The sequence below is a fragment of the Setaria viridis genome, chromosome 3, assembly GCF_005286985.2.
Source record: "Setaria viridis chromosome 3, Setaria_viridis_v4.0, whole genome shotgun sequence".
Lineage (NCBI taxonomy): Eukaryota > Viridiplantae > Streptophyta > Magnoliopsida > Poales > Poaceae > Setaria > Setaria viridis.
In genome coordinates, this window is record NC_048265.2 from 6,565,102 (window position 1) to 6,590,224 (window position 25,123).

Genomic DNA, 25,123 nt, shown 5'->3' on the forward strand with positions numbered 1-25,123 from the left:
AAGTTTTTGGGATTTTAGTGGGTCGGTTTTCACTTTTTCTTTTCCACGTGGTGTGCCGGTTCGGTGGGAGGGTGGGGTTTCACAGGTGTGCCGGTTCAACAGGGAGGGTGGCCGGTTTCTAACCCTGTTAGACGACGGTTCAATGGGAGGGTGCGCCGGTTTAGTGGAAGGGAGGTCGGTTTTTCATTTTCTTCCGGTTCTGGTACTTGCTTTAATAATAGTAGAGATTATCTTGCATGCAGAAAAAAGAATGTACACTTATTAGTTGTATCAAAATATGAAATTACAAGTAATGTCAAATAAAACATAGATTGAAGTCCTAAATATCATTTTCACAACAGAAAAGTTCTAAAAGGGTTATAAAATTCAAAACCGTATCTTAAAAAAAGTTGCATCCAAACATCTTCGAGAAGCAAGAATTACGGGCAACAATAGTGTAATTTTCACTTCTTAGTGCCAAAGGGCATTTTTCACTCTGCATTTCGCACGGAGGGGGAAAAATCTTCTCTAAATCTTCTTGGATAACACAAAGCCTTATTTCACAACAACAAAAAGGTTCTAGCCTGTGCATTTTGTTATAATGCTCCTCCCTGGATCCTCGATCAAAGTATGAAAAAGAATTTTTTTTGCGAAGATGAAATGAAAATGTCTTCCGTCTTCCTTGTGTCTTTGTTGAAACTTGGTAGGTATGACATGCATATAACGTGAATAGGCGTGAAATTTTAATCAGCTTTCTAAAATTTTGATACTTGGTAGCTATGGTCGGTGTTTAAATCGGGCAACCTACTACGGGAGTATTCGGAGTAGTAGATTGGTTGGTGAAGAATCACCGGACCTAGAACTTGAAGGTAAAAGCGAGGACACAAGACACAGATTTATACAGGTTCGAACCACCAGAGTAACGTAATACCCTACGTCTTGTTTGGTGAGTTGTATATTGCACCCTACGCTTGGGTATTGAGTAGCCTAGTTGTTGGCTACTGATGGTGGAATCATAGGAGGAGTCCGTCTTCTTCCTTTCTTGCTTGTACTGGAAATCTATCCCGATAGCTATGACACGTGCAAGTCAAAGGTACAAAGAACTTCCCCGCTAGTTCTAAATTGAAGTATTTTCTTTTTCGATAATGCTGAGTAATCTTATCTCTACCTATATCTTTACCTATAATATTAAAAAGCGAGTAAAGATTACGGAGAAAAAACGGCAAAAACCGTTCACCCACGCAGGATTTTAGAATTCACAGACAGGCAGCTAAGCACCAGACCATGCGTTAGCTTGCGATGATTGTGCAATCTATACTTCAATTAAACGTTGGAAAGATGAAGTGAATATCTATGCCGATGCGTGCGACCGCATGCACTACCCAATTGATCCTCCCACCCTCTACCGCAGCACTTGTAGACTATGTCACGATGGGTCATGTGTAAGAAAAATATGATCTAATGAAACTACACATGTCATGTCACCATGATACAAAAACTTTTGAATTTTATATAAACCGGGAAGGATGGAGGGGACGACTTCGTAGATGACGAGCCTCAGCTTGTACTGTCGTTGGATCCGATATGCGCCAATGTCGGCCTCCGCTCGCGTCGTCGCTCTTTCAATCGTGAAAAGTGGAGGAGGGATCAAATGTGCTAGGGTTTCATGCTTCTCACTGGTGAGTTTTGTTCGGCGTTGACGAGCCTGTAGCCAAGCGATTCAGGGACGACGATGCGCTGGCTACTAGATGGGCCTGAGGGTGATTTCACCCTGATGTGGTAGAAATAGAAGACAAGGCTCATTCTTGACCAAAATTTCCACGCACGGTTATAGGGCAGGCTACGCCCATGTAAAACAATTGTGCCTTCTCATGCTGGCTATTTTGATGTCTTATGTTTAAATGATTTCGTAAGATATCAAAATAGCACATAACATATCTATATGACTTTCACCCGTAGCAACGCACGGGCATATTTGCTAGTAATATTAAAGCAAGTAAGGTTTCTGCCCAGTTTTTTCGTACGTCGTAGTCATTTTGCAAAAAAAAGTCCCTCAATTTTCATGGAATCAACCCGCATTCCAAATTTTGAAGAGAGGGGGCTCGGGTGAAAAAAGGAGGGAAGGGAGGGGGTTAAACGGGAAAAGGCTTCTCCTTTCTTCAAAATAGAGAGGTGAAGGAGGGGGATTGGATGCGGGCGGCAGCTGGAGCGGAGCGCCCCGCGTTGCCCCTGTGTGCGACCTCGGCGGCGAGGTCGGTCGGGCGCTTGGTGGTGTCGAGAGCGCGACCGGCGAAGACGAAGTTGACGGAGTTGGTGTTGAAGGGTAGGCGGGTGTCGTGACTGGCGACGATGAGCGGCAGAGAGCTCTTCTTGTGGACGGCAACAGCGGCAACAACCCCGAGCTCCCGCATGGCGAGCCCTCCGGCGTGCCGCCGAGGCAGACGATGCGGGAGATCGGCGCAAGGATGCCCTGGGCAAGGTGGTCGGCGAGCAAGGTGGCGTGGTATTCGATGGCCCTGCGCCATTGGCGGGTGTGCCAGGCCTCCGGAGACAGGACGTCGGCCATCCTCCTGGCGGCAGTGGCAGCAACAGCGGGCCGCCGAGGGTAGGAAGGAGGGGGCAGAGAATGAATACGAGACTTGCGGGTGGCGGTGCTGGGGCACGGGCCGACGGCGTGCGCTGAGGAGCGGACTCAAGGGGGCCAACGTCGTGGACGATGCCGGCTGACCTGAGGCGTATGGTGATGACGGCGCGGGATAGAGGTGCGGGCCGCCACGTGGAGCAGAGGAGTGGGGGACGTGAGACGGAGGGAGGCGTGGTGGGACCGGCGGATTGCGGTGCCGGGAGCGGAAGCAGTGGGGGTTGGTGGAGGGAGGAAGCTCTAGAGGTGGCGGTGGAGCAGAGACGCTAGCGGCGGAGGTGCTTGGACCGGCGGTGGAGCAAAGATGCTGGGGCGGCACTATGGATAAGGAGAGAAAGGGGTGAGGAAAGAGAAATAAAAAAGAAGGAAAGAGAAATAAAAAAGAAGAGAGAAAAAAGAAATATGGAGAAAGCAGGAGAAAGTGAAAGAAACCTAACGAAGGGTATTGTGGATATTTCACATTTCTATCCATTTTAAATAGCAAGGAGCATCCATTTTGCCAAACGTTTCTCCAACCAGATAAGCTGGAGTCAAAAAAAAGCTGCTCCACCAAAGAAGCTACAGCCGGAACCATTTTAGCCACGGCCATAACAGTCCCAAACGAGTCCTATGCACCTGAAAAAACTAAAACAACTCACAATTTAAAATGAAAGGAGTACGATTTGTTTAGCCTACTACTAAACTTAGTGTTTGTTCCATCGCAACGCTCGGGCTGGCAGTAGAACAAAATTGCACGATGTCGGCGCGTGCCGAGAATTGAAAACTCGACAACCCTTTTACGGCTTTACACGTTTCAACGCGTGTAGCCAAATCTTTATAGCCCCGGCAACAATATCAGAATTGGGCTTGATATTAATTGATTGGGCTGAACATTTGGAGGCCCAAACTGACAGAGCCACGATTAGTCAAAGCCCAAGAGGTCTTGCCAGATCTGGCGCAACCCACCCATTCGTCGTGCCCGTCCTGACCGGCCACTCCCAACTCCGGCGACCACCGCGCCACCACCATGGCCGCTCGCCGGAGCACCACATCCACCCCGCGCGGCCTCCTCCTCGCCCTCCTTTTCCTCCTATGCTCGTATCTCCTAACCTTCGCCGCCGCCTACCGCCCCGGCGACATCGTCCCGATGTTCCGCGCCGGCCAGTACCACGGTGTAATCCAATCAACCTCAACCCTTTCTCAAGAGCAGCGATCCTAGAGCTATTCCGGTTCGCGTGTGCCTGATCTGTGCTTTTTTTTTTCCCGCTGTCTTCCAGTCGAGATCGGTGTGGTTCGACGTGGTGGGCCGCCACTGTCCGGCCTTCGCGGTCAATCGGGAGGTGAGGCTAGAGCTATTAGAACAGCTCGAGGGTTCCATATCCGGGCTTTTTTCTTATGGGGAGGTTTGGTGATTTGGTTGAGGTTTCTTGTGCAGGTGCTGATGCCGATCCCAAAGCCAACCGGGTTCACTGGTGCTGATCCGTACAAGATGTGAGTACCATCTCCCTCAAATACTGCAGAATCAGCATGCATGAGACTACAATAGTTGAATTATACATAAGTGTCATGCGATATTTAGTGCGATTGTGCGAACTGCTCGTGGTTATTATTTTGTTGTTGCCGAGTTGAATATTTTCTAAAACTACTAGATGCAAAAATGGGAAATGTTGAACTCAAGCTTATCTTGTACTTTTGATTGGACGAATTGTTGGTTGTAGCATGATTGTAGGTTTGCTGTGAGTAAATAATCACCAATGCATTTAGGTTTGATTCATGCTTCATGTGTTTGCGTAAAATTAAGATCCTGGAATGACTTAGCCACGTGTCACTGGATGAATGTGGTTGAGAGGATTTGGAATATATAGATATGGCTTAGAAAACCTTCAGAAGATTCTGGGCAAAAGCCCGTAAGAAATATGTTTATAATTCCTCTGTAATTGCAATAGAACTTGACCCTTGTCTTAAAATTTACTGAATTTGATTAGGAAATAAAAATAAATGACAACGATAGGGTTGCATCACTTGTTATGCTTTTGCTTCAATTATGTTTTTGTAATGACTAATGAGACCATATTTTCAGAAATGTGTTTGTCTTACCTGATATAACTATGCAGAACATTTCAAATTGGACAGGAAAAGTTCCATGTTCCTTGGCTTTATGTTATAAATCGCAAAACCTCTGAAGTTCCAATGATCGATTTCCATTTGGTGAGGAATATACTCGTTGCTGGACTTTTGTTTACACAATCCTTGTGGACCGTTTGCCTTCCTGGGTTTAATAGCATATTCATGTGGATTTTACAGAAGTACTCTGGAAATGATCTACTTGGGGTAACAGCTAAAGTTGTGGACATGCCTCACCACTGTACGTAATGTATTATCTGTTCTTGTTATATTTCATTTTTGTGAATGCCATTTATACTAATTTTTTAAAGTTTTTGCCCCCTAAAATTATGTCTAGGTTCTAGATTTGTCAACTAAACACTAGTGATGGGGGCTTTTATCATTGCCCTATGTGTAACTTTTGAATATTTAAGTTAGTGCAAAGTTGTTCTTTTGCTGTTGTCAACCATTTGTGTGCGCTAATCATGCAGTCTCTGTCTCAACTCACAAATATTGATTTGCCTGCATTAACAATTGCTGGTTCTACTGGGCAAGTTTTGAATGCTATAGACATGTTAATTTCCAAGGCTTGCAAACATCATAATGAAATGAATCATCTCTTTTACCACATCTTGTTCTCTCTCTCCTTCCTCTTTATACTATGAGACTGGAAACTTCATTTGAAGTAAAATTTTGTGATATGCTTTTTTTGCTGACATGGTCAATTTAGTATCCTACCCACTGACCGTTTCATTCACTGGCAGATGTAGAAGTTCATCCTGACATAAAGAAGAATTTCTGGGATCTACAGAATTGGCCAAAATATGTTCTTGTTAGATATACATGGTATTAATTTTATCTGCCCCTTTTCTGAATGTTTATAAATGTACCCTTCTGCAGTAGCCTTTGTCAACTTTGAAGAAAGCTGTAACACTTGAATTCATATTTTTAATTTATTCAGGGAAGAGCAGTCAGAGATAGATGTTGCTGGAGGGTTTTACGTGTTATTTGGATCTGGTGAGTTCATTGGTTAATTCAGATAGCTTTTGCATTGGTATGAGCTTATCTTATCCTATGAACAACTGACCAAACAATTTATGATATCATTTGTTCTGATATAGGCATAAATTTGCCAGATCCTAATTACTTTTGTCACTCAAACGTGCAGGGCTTGTTCTGTCCTTCATCCTTGCAATCTATGTCCTACAGTCATCTCAAGAAAAGTTGACAAGGTAAGTTCTACGTATTTAATTTATTTATGGGATTCTAGGGTGAATAATAAGTGGTTCTGGTGTCTTAAAAAATTGATAATCCTGTTGATTTGGTCCAAAACCTCCCTATCCATATAGGACCATATCGTATCACCACTATTTAAGAGTCAGCATCTGTAATTCTGGGAATTATAGCTTCTCAAGACAGTGAGGTTGAAAATATTAGCAAGCTTAGTTAACATCAGCACCACTGCAATCTTCCATTTTTATCATGATGTATGAGCAAGGATATTTGCTAACCAGCGATACTATCATGCAGAACAACTTGTTGAAAACGTGTTGACACCACACCATTCTGCTTTGCAGGTTTGTGCGAGAAGCAGTTGCAGATAGTAGCCTGCCAGAGGGTGGAGTTGCAAAGGTCGAGTGACCTATCCACAATGAGATGTCATGTTGTCCACTAATTTCTACACTGATAGAAACACCAACAAGAGATGCTCAACAGTCAGTTTTCTTGGATGTGTAGCTTGTTATACTAGAACCTCAGACATCTGAGGATCCAGTGCATTCTTTCTTGTGCATGGTCTGAAATGAACTTCAGTGTAATACGAGAAAAGTGGAGAAAGATGAAACATAGGATCCTCAGCGTCGCATTTTGACCGGACTGGAGTTTTGGTGTTTACTATCCGTTGCAGAAGTTTGGGAGTGGACAGTTTTTTGGGTTTATGTGGGTTTTGTAGAATATGTAATGGAAAATGCTGAAACTGCTGGCCAGACGTGTACGATTTGCGTTACATGTTTTCACAAAATACCAAATTGACCTTGACACTGTAATGACCAAATTTTGAAAAATTCCTTTGAAGCATTGTATCAGTAGTAACATACTTCTGTATGGATCATCAAGAAATGATAATCAGTTAACGTGCAGCTCAACAACGGAAGTCTTAAATGGAAAACTAAAGGAAAATGGATGTTTTCTTAAATGACTTTAAATATACAACACTTGCATAACAGGGTCCAAGGTGAATATTACCTAACAGCACAAACTAGAACCTATGCACAACTCTGGTTATCTGGATCTTTGGTACAAAAAGAATGGAGTCTATCTTTGGATATAGGCATGTCCAGGGAAGTTACAGTAAGAAGATTTGGAGCATATCCAGATACAATCATACAATATCTGCTGTCTAGTTTCAAGGTAGACCTGCGGCTCCGAAAGTAAAGGTCCTCCAGAGAAACAGATCCATTCACCGCTAGTAATAAGCGACGCTAAAGAAGCCCAAAAATGTAACTGAAACATTCATTACACTCTGGGTTGGCTTCCAACCCTACTATCTGCCTACTAAATTGAATCCTGTATGATGCCATCGTCAAGAGGATGAAATTTTTTCACTCCCGCGAATACTTTGAGCTCCACATGGGTACCTTAAGAGGCTCGTCATCAGCAACACCACCCCCGTTTTCAACTTTGCTCAAAGAGTCTGAGATCAAAGGGGCTGCCTCGCTTTCTTTCACCTGCAATTAAGGAAACACAGTAGTGATTAGGTACAAGAGAAATGAATTTGGGCATGGAATCAATACATGTTGAAGTTGCTTAAAAGGTCAATTATCACACTTTTGCAACTTAAGCTAAGCATATTTTGATCTGTTCCATATCTGTTGTAAAGATGTAACAAACCACACAAAGAAAATTCAGTATTTACAGCTAAATTCATGCACCTTTTAGGATTTGCCACTCATTGACAGTGAGGTAGGGTGGCAAGTTCTGAAGGGCAGCAAAAGTTAATGGTACGTACTGAAATTGCTCAGCACACGAGAAAGTTACCTGTTGCGGGGAGACTTCAGTGTTTTTTTGCTGTGTCTCCACTGTGCAGAAGTATGAATATAAAACCATTCCAACTACTGCAATTAGGATTCCAAGTATGTTTCTCCAGCTAAATGGATCGTGAAGCAAAACATAACCAAAGGTAAGAACAAGGCATGTTTTCAGATGGCCCAGGACTTGGTAAGTAACAGGAGATGTCTTTCCGATCACAAGAAAAGTGCTGAAGTTCACTGAGACAGATATCAAGCATGACAACACAATGAAAAACTGCAAATGAAATAAGAGAAGTTAGAATATGACGGAACACTGTTGGAATATGTCTGCTAAAGATGTCTCACTACTTACCACAACTTGAGATGTGTAATTAAAAGCAAAGACATTTTGGTTAGTCAAAAAGCCATCAAGGAAGGGGCCAATGAGAAACAGGGTCAGTGATTGGTAAGGGCAAGACTGGTAGAGCAGTTGGGTTGACGAAACCTTGAACTTCTTCTGAATAGTGTTTGTCATCTGATGACCAGTTAAGGATTACGTGAATACACAGCAAGGAATTCGTGAACACATAGCAGAGAAACTCAAATGCAATGGAGTTCTACAACAAGGGCAAAAGGACTGCATATCAGGACAAAATACAAGTGCATTGACAAGTACTTGTGAACTGGCAAAGTGAAAGATAGTCATGGCAGCCTTCTGTTTATTTAGAAGGACCGGTACTTGTGTTGAACTGGCAGATTTTATCTCATTTATTGATGTGAATATAAGCTAGCGCTGTTGGCCTTGTAGTATACTTGGACAACGCTAACCTAACCACATGAAATGTAACTGTGTATGTGCACATCCTACTCAAGTCAACACAATATTTAACCCTTAAATTTCATTTTATGGAAGAGAAATAGGAGCTGCTGCTGAAAGGATACAATTTGAGCAATGCAAGTCGTGATAATTGCCAGCAGGGACAGTGTGGATCCCACAGCATTTAGTTGCAGATCGGTGACCGTTGCAACACCAACACCAAGAAGGAGCACAGAAAGGGACATCTGGATACTCCGGCTGCAGTGTAGAGTCAGAAAAAAGTTAGATAAAAATATTGTGGAAAAGATGCATAAAATGTATCGAACACAAACCTGAACTTCTTCCTGAAGAAAAGTGTCTCTAAAATGACAGTGCACGGAATGATCGCCAGCTTAGTCATCTAGACATAAAAGAACATTTCAGCATCAGTTAGGTGGATTGATTATTATCGAAGGAAGGGGGACACCAATTATTCAACTGCAATAAATCCTTACAGAAAATGTCGAAACTCTAGTCAAAGTAACCTAAATAATGTTTCTAGCACAAGGAGAGTGGATGGCACACAATAATGAGAAGATATCTTTTGACCTGCACACGAGTAACTGTAGGCGTACTACCACCTCTCGAAAATGTATTACTGCTGTAGTACCAGACAAGTAATAATCGCAGGACTGGAGTGAAATAACTAGGAAATTCTGACTGGTACGAGAATTACATTAAGAAGATAGCTATTTACCTGGTAGAACCCAACAGAGTTGAAGCCAAGACTCAAGTTGAGGAGCCCAATGGAGATTCCGTTAAGTACTCCAAAACCCATGACAGTCCTTGAATCGAAAGGCTTATGCTCGAAGAATTTCATCCATAATGCTACATGTAGGGAGCAGAATGTAACCAGCAGATGCCAGCTCGTCAAGGTAGTGGCTGCGACACACAATCACATATTTCACAAAAATTAGAAGTCACTCAAATCAGCATTGCATGCTCCAGTATTGTTATCTAATAAAGTTTTCTAATATCCTATTGTATTTTGTGATATGAGGTTTTGCAATGCAAGTCAAGGCAATAAAGGCCTTAGTCAAATTATCAGTAAAAAGTCAACCTACATTATCGATAATAAAAGCACAAGTCAAAGTTAACTAGATGCCATTCAAATGCAGCACCAGAGCAAACAAGGATACTCTCCCTCAGTTCAAGCAACCTAAGCAAAAAGCAACCATGACATGATACCCAACCTCACTCACCAACTACAGACAAGTAAATCTAATCCAAGAACATCCACAGCCATCAGCCCATCAAAGCTTCAAATAAAAGCAAGTTAGCTACAAGACCACACGTATTCCTCTATTCACAATCAAATGGCACTAACTGGCGATGGCGATAGCTCAAAGATTCGACAGAGATAAATTGCACTCCTAGTCCTCTGTCAAACTTATCACTGAAGCTAACCCCTTCAACATCATCTGAAGTTTTGAACCTTGCTCACACATCTCATGCAGCAGAAATACAATCCCAATGGAGCAAACAGATCTACGCGAATCATAGAGCATACAGCACGAGCATACATGTAATAAATCACTACACTGAGAGGCGGTAAACAGTCAGATCTCGCACCGAAGTTGAAGCCTAGGGAGCTCATGAGCGCTTTGTTGCAGATGACAATGGAGACGGAGGACACCACCGAGAGGCTCAGCGCCCCCACCGTCCCCAGCTGGAACTTCTCCCCGCCGACGCCCATCTCCGCCGCTCTCCAAACGCACCACCACCGACAAGCAAACCAACGAACGCCCCCCAAAGATCAAAACTTTCCAATCAAACCGCTGGAATCACGCCGCCCGGAGCACCTGCAGCGGAGAAATACCCCATTTTGATCAGCAAGCCACACCAGCAAGCACGAAGAGACAGGTCGCGCCGGGTCAGACCTACCGCTCCTGTGTCGGCTAGGGAAATCAGAACCACGTTCGGATCTGGGCGAGGAGGGCGCGAATCTGGGCAGGGCGGCAGCAATGGCGGTGAGATCTGGGTAGGAGCGGGCGGGATCAGGGCGGTGGCGCTCGTGCCCCTCTGGTCTCGCGAATCAGGGACGGGGAGGAGGGAGACGAGAGGGGCGGTTCGCTTCGCTTCTGTATCTTATATGGCTGGTCGGTCGCCGTCGGTGAGAAAAGTGATTAGAAGGGCATGACGGTATGGGAGAGTATTGACTTGCAGTAATTACCTTGCTAATTTTTTAAAGTTTTTTTTATGGGACTAGCCTACTTTTCTTTCCTCGAATTGCATATTCTATGTGTAGCATAGATTTTATCAAATGAAACATTAACTGAATGGTGATAAAAACGGTACGACTCACACGAGAGTTGTCGTGTAATTAAGAGCCTGTTTGGATTGAGGGTGTTAAGTTTAACACCCTAGTTTTAACATTTTTTAACACTTTGAGATCCAAACAGATGTGTTAAAACTTAGGTGTTAAAGTTTAACACCCCAAAAACTTTAACACCTCAAGGGGGTGTTAAAAGTTGTTAAACTTGTTAAAAGTGGTCCCCCTCTTCACTTTTTCCCACCAATTCCCCCTTCTCTCTCCTCCCTCTCTCTCCGCCGGCCATAAATGAGGGGGCAATAGAGTCATTTCCCATCAAAGATGTTAAAGTTTAACACACCATCCAAACATCCCAATGTGTTAAACTTTAGCACTCCATTTGAGAGTGTTAAAATTTTAACACTTGTTAAACTTTAACATGAGGCATCCAAACAGGCCCTAAAAGTTTCATGAAAAATACCATTTGAGCTGTCGTGTAAGCACATGTTGATCTTTTTTCCCGCGTAAAATATTTTTTTCTATCCTAGTGCAAAATTTCTTTTGATTGTCTAGCCATTTTTCTACGCATTATCGCGTATAAAACGTCTTTTTTTTGTCGTGTTGATTTTTTTCTCCACCTAGCTAAAAGCATACTCACCCATCCATTTTCGCGCGTGATTTGTGCTAAAGTAATAATGGTATCAGCCATTAGACGTTGTACATGATGCTTGGGAGATGACTGTAGATATCGCCAAGGACTCTATGCTATTAAGGATAATGAGTTAGTAATTGATAGCAACAAATCTAGTGACGTGAAGTGCCTGAAAGTGGGTACCAATGAGACGGCAGATTAATGACGCCATTACTAATGTTGTCTACAACTGAAAAGATATAAAAGATAAGAAGGTCTAGCTTAAATCTCAAAAGACATTTACTACTTGGATGTCAAGGCCTGTATTTTTATTTTGGGGAAAAAAAAAAACTAGAAGTTCATCTGTATTTGTCGAGAAAAATCCTATGCAGTTCGGCCCAGCGTGTATGATGTTGCCTGAGCAGGAAATTTGAATGGCTAGCATCTACTGTGGACCTGGGGTCTTGGTTTCCAGTAAAACAAGAACTCAAATTGAACAACCTAGCTTTTTCATCACATGTTCATCCAATTTAAAATCCGGTGGAATATACCAGATACCACCTTCACTCAAACGTGCGAGCACTGTTTTTTCCGCACTCACAAACCAGCCGGATGGATCGGATGTGAGTGTGTGACTGTGTTCCTTGAACATGACTGGACATAATTAATGTAACCGTAGAGTATTATGGGGAGGTTTGACCAAAGTGGTTGCTTGAAAGTTGGGTCTCATAATAGAGGAACACAAGCCAACAAAAGGGTTGGCAGGTAGCCTCACTGGGTCGGTGGTCTTCTTCTTGGCCTCATTTCCATGGGAGAGCAAAGAAAAGATGGCAGGGAACAGCCAACTAGAAGAACTCAACACACCATGTGGATCAGTTGACCATGTGCCCTGCCGTGAGCACAGCGAAACCATCCCTCGACCGCGGGATCAGCATCGCCAGCGTGATCCGACGGTTGAGCTGAGGTGGCGCTTACCGCTTAGCCTGTCGTACGTGTGCCACTAGTTAGTTTATTTTGCTGGCCTAGTTTCCATGAGAGTTATGGGGCTTCATTTGGTCATGGATCCAATGCTTCTCTTTGTCTTAAGCTTCTTTGGTTTATACTACCGGAGCAGATCATGTGCCTTATGACAGTGAGGTAAACTCTCGAGGGCATTTTTTTTAGCTGTAACTGCATGGAGAGCATAACTACTGCATAGAGCATTGATCAAAGAGAAAAGTACTATTTCTCTATTTCTTTGTTGGAACATTAGTACACACATCATTAGCATGATGGCAACCTTTGCAAGATGCAAAGGATCAATAATTTTGCTAACAAGGTTCCTTGCTTTACCCCTACTTGTGCTGTTTGGTGAAGATCCTTTTTATTCAAGAAAGAGGGGTTTGGCTGGCCTGCCAGGAAAAGGAGAGGTTTGGTAGTGTGAATGAATATGGTTGTCATCTCATGAGCCCTTGCTTTTGGTCCTCTTTTGACATGTGAGCAATTCACCCCTTGATGCCCTGGCCAGCTTGGAAAAGGCCGTCTTCCCATGTGCTGAAAGCTTAAAAACAGAAGTATTAGTTTATGACTTGGAAGCTGATTCACATTCCCGCATATATATCTATATATTTTCCTTCCCCTTTTCACACAACAAGAAACTTCATTTCTTTTGGTGAACTGCGAGTTGTATATGCCTTCTGAAACCGAATTCACTCCATTTAGAGTCGAATTTACGCCATTTTGTTGTGACGAACTGTTCCGGCCAAATGAATTCTCTCTGTTGAGTAACAGTTGACACATCACACTTGAAGTATATACAAATTGACGCGCCAGTTCTCTTCATTTCAAGTCAAGGAACAGTATACCTCTAGCCAGTGGTCTACATCAAGACCTAGTTTCTTCAATCTTGGCATGAGTTGGTACCAAACCCAATACATAGCTTATACAAAGCCAATAGTTTGTTCTTGGAGCCTCACGCCCTCACATTACTACCACAACAGGAAACAAGCTGACAGACTTCCAAACTGCGCTATTCCTAACATGATTGCATTCAAGCAGGTTTCTTGGCTTCCTGCAAACAAGTTTCATGTGGCAAATAAGCTTATGCATTTCTCTATCGGCATCACTATTTTTTTTTTCTTGAGTGCCTTAGCACCTTTCGATTAAGAAGAAAGCAGTTTACAGACACAATCTTGATGAAGCCAAACAGAGTTTGACCTGCACGAGAGCACAAAGGACCAAAGAAAAAGAAACACTGAAGAAACACACAAACAACCACCACACGACTCGAAGCAACAAAGAGGAAGCACACTTTGAACCCACAAACCTAAACACAGCCACTCTCCTAAACATGCCAAAAGATACAACCTCGACAAGGGTGCTAAAGGTCTCAGAACTGCAACGGTGGCAAATCATCCACCCAAACATTAGGCTCACGGGGGCAAAGCATCCGCCCGAACACAACAACGGTGGCAAAGCATCCACCCAACCAGCACGACCACGGCGGCAAAGCATCCGCCCGAAGCAACCAATGACGGCAGCAAAGCATCCGCTAGAGAAGAGGGGGCGGCAAAGCATCCGCCAGACGACGACGACCTAAGCAACCCGGGTTAGGTGGGCGAATCGAAACAAAGGCAAGCGCAGAAGAAGACATTTCCCAAGGAGAACAAACGACCACCATAAGGACCCTGCCGCTCGGAGATGACCAAGGGTGGCGTTCAGCAACGATCCCAGCAGTGACGGCAGCAAGAACCCGCTGAGCTTCCAAGACGATGCCTCCAGGAAGGGAGCGACGCCACTAGCGCTGTCGTCATCCGAACAACATGGTCAAGGTTTTCACTCGGAAGCTCACCGTAGGGGAGGGAAAAGGGGAAAGAATGAAGCCTTCAAGAAGGGAAGCGGCGCTCGGGGGCGTCGTTGTCATTGACCTGCAAGCAGGCACAAGGCTTTCGCCTACACCCCGTTCCCTCCCCAGAAGTCACCGCTGCCACCAGGAGCCCGGGGACCGCCGGGCGCGAAGGAGGCGAAGAATGCTGCCAAATAGTCAGTTGCCCGATCCCACTGCCGGCGGAAGATGGCGCAGCCACCAGAGAGGGGTTGGGAGGGTGGGGGTGGCGGCGCAGGCGGCCACCCAACCAGTCACGCGGCAGCGGCGCACGGGGCGCCGCCTCCGATAGACTTGACAGCCGGGGAGGGACGCGGCCACCCTCGCCGCTCGCCCACCGGCAGCGGAAGGGACAGCAAGAGGAGGGATGCAGTGGTCATCGTCGGGGAAGGGACCTCCACGCCAGGGATGTGTAGATCCGGGTTTAGGGGAGGTGGATCTGCCAGTGGCGGCTGTCGACCGACTGGTGACAGGTGGCGCCTAGGGGTTGCGGAGTAGGAGTGGAGAGAGAGAGAGGAGGGAAGGGGAGGGAGAGAGCGCGACGCGGGGGCGGCTTCGGCGCGGCTACTGGAGGCGGGTGGGCGGGCTGCTGGTGTAGGAAGCGGGGTGCGAGAGGCCAAGCATCGGCATCGCTAATGAAAATCCAATACCAAAAGATACGGATTCCACAAACGAAAACACAACATCAGCCTTATGTATTCTTCTTCCACAACTTATTTGGAAGGGAAAATGAACTAAATTTTTCCATCACTCCGGCGAGATTATGTCTTCCAGTCTTAGACCTGTGAAATTTGAGGACCAGCCGGATTTCATTCCCTGGTTTAAATTGGTTTTTTCCCTAAAAAAATGCACTATGCTTTACATGGCAGGACATGCTCGCGTCGGTCCTCCATGTTAGCAACTTCAGCTAATCTCCAAAAGTCTGTTCAGAAATATGGGTCTTCCAGTACATCAGTTAGGTCTGACTTAGTACATCAGAAAACACGAGACTTTCAAAGAAGTTAGGTCTGGCTTGTACAAGGTCAACTTCAGCATCAGTGTGAGTTCAGAGCTTTGGATACGAACCGACTCCTTTGCAGTCGGAACTCAGAAGAGTCAAACCGATGCTTCTGCCAGACACATAAAGATTGGAAACAGAGTTCACATGTCATGGATTCAGTTGTTGACAACATTTGTTAGTAACTGAATAGCTGAAAAGTTCAGAGATGATGCCTAGCATAACATTCTGAAAATTGAATAGCTTACAAAGATCAAAGATCACGCATAGCATGACATTCATAATATTCAATAGCTGACAACAAGAACAAAATTCAAAGGAGTACAAAGGAACGACACGATTATCCCACCCCATTACATTTTACGCACATACCACATAATACTTAATAACTGAAGCTGCACGGCAGAAGTTGTGAAAGAATAAAGCTGCATATAGAACAGAACCAAAGACATGCGAGTGTGCATTTCTTTGGCAAACTGATATTGTTCATTTATCAGGTTGCCATCACCATCGGCCTCCTGTGGCCTTGCAGCAGCTGCCGCAGCTGCTGATACCCGCTGCGGTAATGTTCAATGGAGAAGCACAACTGCCTGATGGCCTCCCGCTTTCCCTCTGCGCTCTCGGATATCACAAGTTTCTGCTTCTCGACCTCTTCCTCCAGCTCAGAAACCCGGGCACGCACCTCTGACAAGGATTTGTGTGCAGAGTCAGACTCCGCCATCAGCTTGGCATGTTCAGACTGAAGCTGATTCAGGTGGGCGTCCATCTGCTTCATCTTTTCATCACGAGTGGTAATATGAGCTAGCAGATTGGCCAACTTATCATCAACTTTGGCTTTCTCAGATGATAATAATTCGAGCTTGCTCCTGAAATCAGCAATATCTTGATTGAGCACAGAAATTTGATTCTCACTATTGAGAGATTCTTCTTCCTTGTCAGCATAGACTTGCATGAGCTCTGCTGCCACAGAGGACAATTTGTCTTCAAGAGAAGTATTCGCTTCAGATAACTTTAAAAGATCAGAAGTAAGACAGGACTGCTCACGCGAATGTTTCTCCAAAGAATCGGACATAACCTGCTCCAGCTCCTTGATCCGGTCTTGAAGTATTGAGTTTTCTTCCAAGGCTCTTTCTAGCTGGGCTTCCAGGTTCTTGATGGTTTCTGGTAGCATTGCAACCTCTGTACCTGAAATCTTAAGGGCCCTACAAAGCTGCTCAAATTCGTTAGCACGTTCCTTGAGCACTTCTTTCTCCTCTGTAACCTTTTCTAGTTCTGCTTGTGTATTCCTTATTACTTCTTGCAGCTTCACTATCTCGGACGCTGAACGTTCTAAGCTGTGAGCTGCCTGCTCAAGTTCTTCAATCCGAGACTCTAGCTGCAATTTCTCCTGTGACATTTTTGCTAGGTCACCTTCCATATTCTTGATGACTCCCTGGAGCCTTCTATGTTCATCCTCAAGAGTAGACTTATCATGCAAACACTTCTCTGAGACTACTCCAAGCTCACGCTTGCACTTATCAATTTCAAGATCACGATGTGCCAATTCAACCTCAAACTGCTTAGCAGCTGAGGCCATTGCTCCCTTCAGCACTTCGATCTCATGTTTGTGCTCCAACAGCACAGCTTCGACTGCTTCCTTTTCACTATCAACTTCTGTCAAGCTCTCTAAAGCAGAATCCCTTTCTTCAAGGTCTTTCTGAAGGTTATTGGATTCCACATCTGAAGTCTGCAGTTTTTCCTCATGCTCAGCAACTTTCGAGTTGGTACCAAAATTACCCTGGCAATGTGCATGCTTTTCAAGCTTTACACTTGCTTCATGAAGCTCATCTTCTAGCTCAATGATTTTTTGGCTCAGGGCATAAAAAATGCTTCCATTTTCCTCTTTCGCCTCATCAAGCTCTGAATCAGAATCTGAAGATGACGAGGAACCTTCACTCCCCTTCTTCGATACATCAGAGCTAACACCAGAGCCAACAGAAACATCAAGGTAATCTGGTCCAGGTTTTTGCTTCTGCTGTGGTATATTTTCTTGCATGTCAGATTCTGGAGATGAGGAAGACTGTGTCTCAGAATCTGATTCAGAGACACCCAAAGAGCCATGTGATTGCAGAGATGATGGAATATTTTTGCGCAGTTCTCCAGTCACATTGTCATACCGTGCAGCAAGAGCACGATACATACGATGGAAGTTCTCCACATGAGTGATAAGCAGATGTTGTTGCTGGTAAAACGCCTCTGCCTTTTCTGCAGAGAATTCTCCTTCTCCAATGAGCCCCAGCACCTCTTTCACTTGCTTCTCCATTTCTGTTAATTTAAAAGAATACTTATATTCAGAAAACAATCTGGCTTGCCTAATTAGAGTGAATACTAAGTACTAAAATCAAAATGACTGAGGCACTATGAATCACACTGTATAGCAAATAACAACAAGTCAGTTGTTTAGAGAGCATAGAAGATCATAGTCCTTACCTTCTAAATTCTCGGCAAGCCATTTAGAGTTTTGTGGACTAATGTGGCTATCCCACCACCATGAGTGGGATTTTCCTGACTGCGCCCTTCGGGTTCTCTTCATCTTCACCAAAGTATATGAAAATCTCCTTTAAGATGCACCTAATTGAGATTCACAATGAAAAATAGTGAGTAGTTAAAAGGGAGAGCATGATTCATGGAGCACAACTAGCCTTGTTAGGAAAACAGTAAGCATGGGAGAAACAGAATCTCGTGCACAAATCTATACAATATTTATGACAATTCGAATAAATCGTTCCAACATTCATAATAAAGCAATCCATGAAAGAAAGGAAAACAACAAGTAGTGAAAGCTTTAAAGCGCAGAAATGCATAAACTGCTGATATAACAAGTTATGGTATGAATTTCAGTTCCCAATAGTAACTAAAGCTTACCTGTATAAAGGAAAAAATAAATATATGCAATGCTCTAGCCAGCAAAATAGATCTTGCCTGCTCTATAGAACATGGCAATTACCAATAATCCGTCCAAGAAAAGCACAGCCTTATCCTAGAAATAGGAATGGCAAGAAGCGGGACTAGAATTCAAATGCAAAATGGCAGAGACCAGAAAATGGCAGGTGGCAGCTACCAAGAAGAGGCAAGGAATCATTTCGTTATGATCTTATCAGCATCACTGTCATGAAGCTCAGGACAAGCAACAAACTGCTATCAAATAGTAATATATATGGAGTGAATGACAATGACCCTTTTCTTCGAAAAGGCAACATACTACTTCAAGAAGACATCTGAAAAAGAAAGAACATGTGCATTCGAATTTTAGGGAAAAAATATATTTTATATTAGAAATATTAACACAAGATAGCATTAGTGAGAAACAAAATTTCTGCTTTCATGAGCTGGCTTCTCAAGACAAAATTGGTAAATATACCTGTATTGCATATTTAGAAAACTGATGACAATGAAATTGATTAGACCTTGTAACAATCAATTATCTACACGATGAAATGGCTGGGACATGGTTATCACAAGTCCAACTGCAAAAGACGCAACAACTACAGATCAGTTCCTATTAGGTAGGCCAGGGAACTGGATTCAATGAACTGGGAACAGAACCGAAGCACAGACAGTGAGAATGGACAACACGAAGTAGCACCCCCACATTGATCAAAACTTGAGAGTTCAAGCAAGAGGTCGTAAACTTGTAACCAAAAACGTTCTTGTCAATGTCCACCCATCTAACAAATGAGACCACTCAATTGAAAATTAATTAAGTACCTGGGATCCACAAAACATGGCACGGCTCACACCTACACGGGCACATGGAAGCCTGAGGTGATGATCACTATCTGTCTATCTATATGCGATCAGTTTCTTCCGGAAATTAGTAAACAAAGCGATCAGTTTCCAGCTGCTCAAAAGAACTAAATGCAACACGTAACTGAAGCTATGCCTTGATTTTTTTTCTGTTTCCAGTTCATGAATAAACGAACTTGTCAGGTAAAGAAATGTACACAGGGAAATATGATTATTTTAAAACTTGGAAAAAAAAACTTATCCCCACCCGTTTTTAAAGATGTTCCATCCATGGGAGCATGGGACAAACTGATGCCATTCCCAGCCCATGCCTTAGAGAGATTGAGATAAGCTAGCTCCATCCTTGCCTGGTTCCCAGGTGGCCACGAATTGCACTGCCAGCATTTTTAGATGAACGCAAAGCTGACCTAGATTTCCACAGCTGAACTAAGGAACGAACGCTGATGACTTTGCTACCACCTACCAGGTTGCTGCTGCCCACAACACGAAAACAATCTAAACAGCGCTAACACTACCGCAGTCCCTGCAGCAGAACACAAAGAGCCGCGTAGTATCCTTCACACGCGGTTGTGAAACGGCCGAGCATCCGGAACGACGCAGATGCATCCGTGGACGGCTCATGAAAGCAGAAGATGGACCGAATCCGGAATCCCTCAGAACCCCTAAGAGACCGAACAGATCGGAGTTGGTCAAGACGAACAGCGCCGTCGGACGGCCAAATTTCGTTAGGAGAAGGAAACGAGGAGAGGAAGACAGAGGCAGGAGAATCAGCAGAGCAGAAGGCTGTGATCGTCCTCGCGCACCAAAATCTCCGGGCGTCAGAGAAAACCAACTGGAAATCAAATCGGTAACCACTCCCCTCTTTCGCAAGAGTGATGAAATTGCCAACACACATCACGAAGAAAGAGAAGACGAAACCGCAAGCCCCGCATCACGAAATCCACCAACAACAATCAGCAGAGGAGGCGAGGAGCAGCGGGGATTACCGAAGCGCGGCCGGAGATCGAAGCCTCTCGAGCGAAGGAATGGAGGCGGAGCGCAGCAGCAGTCACGCACGCGAGCGAGCGCTAAAGCCCAAACAAAACCCAGGGAGGAATGGAGGAGGGCGTGGGTTTTTCTCTTCCAGAGCGGAGCGTTGATTAACAGCGCGCAGTTACCATAATGCCCCCGGCGTGTGCCCCACGCGCAGGCGCTCGATGCCGCTGAGCTGGCGGCGTTTAACCCGCCGGAGGGCAAGGATTAGCTGCGGTTAACCGCGAGGGGAGTGGTGATTGGTTGGAGGCTTTGGACCTTGGAGTGGAGCGATCGTGCTTCCCGTGGGACCCACGCGTGGCCGGGAGGCCGTGGCCCCGGTTTCTGTTCGTGGGGACATCGGAGGAGTGGGAAAGCCCGGGATCGCGGTGGGCGGCCGCGCGGGGAGCAGCGTCCCCGCATTCGCATAGGATCCTCCTCCATTTCTCCGGCGGCCTGTGGCCTTCCTTTTCCCGGGTCCTCTCTTCTTCTTTTTCTGTTAAAAAAAATCATTGTTTTTTCAAATTCGTGCATCGCCTCTCTCTGCATGTATTCAAGCTTAGACCATTCAAAAGCGCACGCATTCATCTAAAAAAGCGCGCGTATTTGAGTTGCAGTGGATGATCTGGCTCACCACAAAATAGTTCATGGCAAAACAGACAATGAAAATTGCTAAAACACCACTTGTGAATTCGTTTTCACCGTCCTTGATAAGAATGAAATTACCGTTTTCAGTTCGTGCAAAGCTTGTTTCAAGATAGCAAAATAACAATGAGAATGTTAACTGATCAAGCTTCAGGAATCATACTTCCTTTTTTTTTCCTGAAGGAAAATACGACTAGCGAAAACGTCTTAGGTACCATTAGGCTAAGCCAGTGACACGAGGGACTGATCCCAGATGATTGGCCAGAAGCCCAGAAAAAATAAAGATAATAAGGATGGTAAGGTTCCAACAAAAGACAAAACAGCTCATAAATTTACTACAACAACATCACAACTGAAAATGCAACCCGACCAGCATAGCAATTTTCCCAACCAAGCACATTACCATCCACCAATATTGTGTCGCAAAACTCTTAGTCCAGGTTGCTTCACATTACTGGTTTTTTCCCCCTTTATCTCTTCTATCTCGGCAAGCACAGGTTCACATAACCTGACAGCATGAGCATGTGCGATACCAGGCACGGCGGCAAAATTGTAAAGCATCATCTCTACGACACATGGGACTTGCACACAGACACAGCAAACTATACATTGGGAAACTATTGCACAAGGAGAGACAAGCGCGATGGTACACATAGATAGCCCAAGCTGGTCCAGTTCTCTGTCACTTGCTCGAACTGCCATCAGCGGCTGCTAGGACCTTCTTCTCGAGCTCAGGTTTGTTCGCACCGACCAGCTTGTCGATCTGCTGCCCGTTCTTGAGGAAGAAGAAGGTCGGGGTCGCACGGATATCCCATGATGAGCTGAAATCCTGGAGATTATCGCAAATTTAGAATTAGGTAACAGCTGGACGCACCAGGGCAACATGCACTTCTTTACAGAATTACAGGTTTCAACTTGTGCAACTTGCTAAACCACAGAGCTATCATCATGACAACATACTATGTACCACTCTCAAGTCAAGTGGCATGTAACACATAGTTGTTTAATTTTTTTAATACACAAAAGATGACAAGATGTCCTGGTTCAACACTACAAGTCTAGAAGTTGCTTTAAAAAAAAAATGAATGCTGCACATGTTGGAATCTTGGCCGGATACAAAAACTGTAACTGTGCATAGACTTATACAGTTATACTATTCACATTCAAGATTTTCATACTCTCTCATGGTGATTCAATGCAGCTAAAAATTAAAGCAATCTGCCATGCTGCCTTTTGGCACTAATGCTAATGGGATCCTTGGGCAGATAATAATATTGATACAGCATCAGAGACTAGATGTATTACTCAATGACAAAGAAGCTGATGCCATGTATATTTCCACAAATTGATTTGACATAAGTAAAGATGAGATTACCATCAGGTCATCGACATCTATTGTCAAGAACATGAGTTGAGGATAAGTCTTCGACATCTCAGCATAGACAGGAGCAATGACACGGCATGGTCCACACCAGGAAGCGCTGAAGTTTGCCACAACCTGAAAAAAAGGAATTGATGAGTCTATCTAATAAATATAATTGTAGAAGTTGCATTAAAAATCCTTATGTGTTACTCCCTCCATTTCAAATTGTAGGTCGTTTTAGCTTTTCTAAGTTGATAGACATTATTATGCTTACGCATCTAGACATAGACTATATCTAGGTGCATAGCAAAAATTATGCACCTAGAAATGTCAAAATGACCTACAATTTGTGACGGAAGGGAGTAGTTCACATAACTAAGTGGCCCTACAAGTTACAAGAGAATCAAAAGTTCAGGCTTCAGAGTTCTAAACAAAATTAGAAGTTCAAGACCACCCTAAGATGTCTCTTACAAAATGAAATAGCCCATTCAGTGTCAACTTTTAAGACAATAAAAGCTAGCAGAAAATCATTGTGGACAATTTATTACGAAGTTCATTATCCCATCAAGAAGTCAATCTATTGTAACAGAAACACCTACACCGCAGAAGTGTTTTCTTTGTACAAATTGAGAATGATAGTAGGTACTGGAGTAGTTTATGCAGTTTGATTTCTTGAACCTATTAGCTCCATAGCCTTGCACTAACAAACATCACAAGACATACTGGACATCTCCAGTCCTTTAATTTTACTTACAGTTTTCCCATCTCTGTTTGCTTCTGCAATCTTCTGATCCCAGCCCTCTTTGCTTGTGATGATATGCACATTTCCACCTTTGAAATCAAGCTTATCTTCGTCATCACGACGTGCCTGGCCAAAGAATAAAAAATATATTCTTTATTAAAAGAAAACACTCACATTCAAGGTTAACATCTTGTGATAACACAAAAAAATAGAACAACTATTGTTTCAGAAGGCTCACCTTCCCTGCACAGCCTCCCATTGTGAACTCCAATCAGCAAAGCTTGCACACCACTGAAACAAAATGCTGCCTGAATAAAGGAAAACCGGTCAATGTGTATCCAATCAAAAATTCATTTCCAAAGATAGAAGAATATACACCCATTCTGATATAACACTAAATTAATTTCAAAGAGGTACATTTGCCGTCTACAATTGGACAAACATTATGTCAAAACTGATAAGTGTCATGTAATGTGACCAAAGAAACATACTGTAAGCTACAGCCACAGCTACAGTTGGATAAGAAAAGGAACACTCCAGCACCTGTTTTGCTCATCAAAGACCGGAATACTGTTCTAGTGGTCAGCAATTATGGTGCCGGTATAGTAAATAACTACCATGCAGCTATTTCCAGCAACAAAACATCTTCTACGAACAAATCAAACATGATAGCAGCACAGCAATCAAATAAAAAAACCTTCTAGGAACAACATGACTGTGCACAGTAATCAGGACGAACATCGAAACATGGCTAGCCCCTTTCAAGCAGAAGTTAAACCAGCTGGAGATCCTAACAAACAGCCTAATCTAAACCTTCTGGTCATCACTATGAACTTCAGCAGGGGGCACAACCGTTTCAGCAATCGGCAATACCCCTTTCCTGAAGCATTTCTTGTGGCAACCCACCCCAGCTAAATTGCTGTGAAAATTCCCACCATCTCGGTAACCAAGGTCTTCTCACGTCCCGTCCCCTTTCTTTTGATCGTTGAACCACCCGCCTCAGTTACGCGACGAAGAACCGGACACCCGGCCCCCGGCCCTTAATTCCAATAACCCGAGAGCAACGGCCGTCTCCAAACGGATCCGGGGGAAGCCGCGTCGGATCGAATCAGCGAGGAACCAAGCGATCAATGATTTACCTGGGGACGGAGCGGGGGATTCGGCCGGCAAGGGGAGCCGGCGCGCGGACGGGGACCAAGACAACCTGACTCGACCCGCAACCAAGGAGATCCAAACCCAAACCAACCCTCGCGATCCCGGGCGGTAGGTGCGCGGAGGGGGTTTCTAATCCGCCGCCGCGGCCGCTCGTGACGCGTGATTCCTGGAAAGGGAAAAGGGCGACGACGAGTCTCAGGTGGTGGATGCAGGGAAGGAAGGGTGGAGGGGAGATAGGGAGGGAGGGAAAGGGTGCGGACACCGGGCGTGGAATATTAGGCAGCTCGTGTCTGTTTCTGCACGCGAGGCGAGGCGGCGGCGACGACGGCGACGACGAGTCGACGACGCGGCGGCCGCTGCGCGTGTTGGATGGTTCCGGCCGGCTTCGCGCGTCACGCGTGACCGCGGAGCCCGTCCGTGACCCCACCCGGCGGCCCGCGACGCACCGGCCACCACTTGGCTGCCTCGCCGCGACTCCTTTCCTTTCCTTTCCGCCTGCGGAAATTGCTTCTTTTTCTCTCTTTTTCCTTGCGCACAAATTTGGGTTGGGGGGGGGGGGGGGGGGGAGTTTCGCGTGTGGATTTCGTGTAGCGCTCTCGCGACTGTGGGCCCATGTGGATAATGTTGGTTCTTGCACGATTGCGTCATCAAAGATCTCATTTTTTCAATATAAAAAAATTGTATGTAGCCAATTTTCGCACTTCAAATTTTAGGTAAAAGATGTGGTGTGTATTCTGGAATTAAAAAGTTTCCTCATCTAATCTTTTTTCATCGCTTTTTCTCTCGTGAACGGGCTGATCCAAGTTTAACATGGAAGATCAAGTATTTTTGCACCTTTGATAGTTGTATATACCATTTTTCTTGGACCTTCACTGATTTTTTGTGTCCCTGATCCTACGTATTTGGTGTTTCTCTTTCGTCATATATACTTGAAAAAAAAAAGAGACAACCTAGGAGAAACTCATTGATTTTTTTTCTTAATAAAAAAACTATAACTGAATGTGTGACAGTGACTTACTCTGTGCCAGCCTAATCAAAAGAATATATCACGCATAGACATAGACACATACAGTAATAAATCAAAGGAAAACGAAAAGGAACACAAACGAGTCA

At 44.4% G+C, this 25,123-nt stretch overlaps 4 protein-coding genes across 9 annotated transcripts; 1 reads left to right on the forward strand and 3 right to left on the reverse strand.

Moving 5' to 3' along the window:
* Positions 1–3,547: 3,547 nt before the first annotated feature.
* On the forward strand, positions 3,548–6,747 carry LOC117848708 (uncharacterized). The gene is made up of 9 exons (XM_034730223.2): positions 3,548–3,773; positions 3,877–3,939; positions 4,035–4,090; positions 4,714–4,807; positions 4,904–4,964; positions 5,467–5,548; positions 5,664–5,719; positions 5,871–5,934; positions 6,280–6,747. The coding sequence occupies exons 1-9, from the start codon at positions 3,627–3,629 to the stop codon at positions 6,341–6,343; spliced, it is 687 nt and encodes a 228-aa protein (XP_034586114.1). The 5' UTR covers positions 3,548–3,626; the 3' UTR covers positions 6,344–6,747.
* Positions 6,748–6,870: 123 nt separating this feature from the next.
* On the reverse strand, positions 6,871–10,644 carry LOC117848707 (UDP-xylose transporter 3). Of its 2 annotated transcripts, none has more exons than XM_034730219.2 (8): positions 10,451–10,644; positions 10,139–10,368; positions 9,264–9,448; positions 8,860–8,927; positions 8,653–8,785; positions 8,084–8,245; positions 7,739–8,005; positions 6,871–7,428 (listed from the first exon to the last, which is right to left on the reverse strand). In XM_034730219.2, exons 2-8 carry the CDS (start codon positions 10,260–10,262, stop codon positions 7,303–7,305), a joined length of 1,065 nt encoding a protein of 354 aa, XP_034586110.1. In that variant the 5' UTR covers positions 10,263–10,368; positions 10,451–10,644; the 3' UTR covers positions 6,871–7,302. The 2 variants fall into 2 exon arrangements, with proteins under 2 accessions (XP_034586110.1, XP_034586113.1); XM_034730222.2 differs by having other exon boundaries at positions 10,447–10,644.
* A 4,854-nt stretch (positions 10,645–15,498) lies between these two features.
* On the reverse strand, positions 15,499–20,869 carry LOC117848398 (protein NETWORKED 4A). Of its 4 annotated transcripts, none has more exons than XM_034729797.2 (4): positions 20,081–20,869; positions 18,755–18,814; positions 17,778–17,918; positions 15,499–17,612 (listed from the first exon to the last, which is right to left on the reverse strand). In XM_034729797.2, the coding sequence occupies exons 3-4, from the start codon at positions 17,878–17,880 to the stop codon at positions 15,802–15,804; spliced, it is 1,914 nt and encodes a 637-aa protein (XP_034585688.1). In that variant the 5' UTR covers positions 17,881–17,918; positions 18,755–18,814; positions 20,081–20,869; the 3' UTR covers positions 15,499–15,801. The 4 variants fall into 4 exon arrangements, with proteins under 4 accessions (XP_034585688.1, XP_034585687.1, XP_034585686.1 ...); XM_034729796.2 differs by having other exon boundaries at positions 18,709–18,814; XM_034729795.2 differs by lacking the exon at positions 18,755–18,814.
* Positions 20,870–21,004: 135 nt separating this feature from the next.
* LOC117848399 (thioredoxin H4-2) lies at positions 21,005–24,459 on the reverse strand. Of its 2 annotated transcripts, XM_034729800.2 has the most exons (6): positions 24,271–24,459; positions 23,995–24,176; positions 23,094–23,163; positions 22,868–22,981; positions 22,126–22,248; positions 21,005–21,579 (listed from the first exon to the last, which is right to left on the reverse strand). In XM_034729800.2, exons 3-6 carry the CDS (start codon positions 23,112–23,114, stop codon positions 21,433–21,435), a joined length of 405 nt encoding a protein of 134 aa, XP_034585691.1. In that variant the 5' UTR covers positions 23,115–23,163; positions 23,995–24,176; positions 24,271–24,459; the 3' UTR covers positions 21,005–21,432. The 2 variants fall into 2 exon arrangements, with proteins under 2 accessions (XP_034585691.1, XP_034585690.1); XM_034729799.2 differs by lacking the exon at positions 24,271–24,459 and having other exon boundaries at positions 23,995–24,264.
* Between the last annotated feature and the right edge of the window lie 664 nt (positions 24,460–25,123).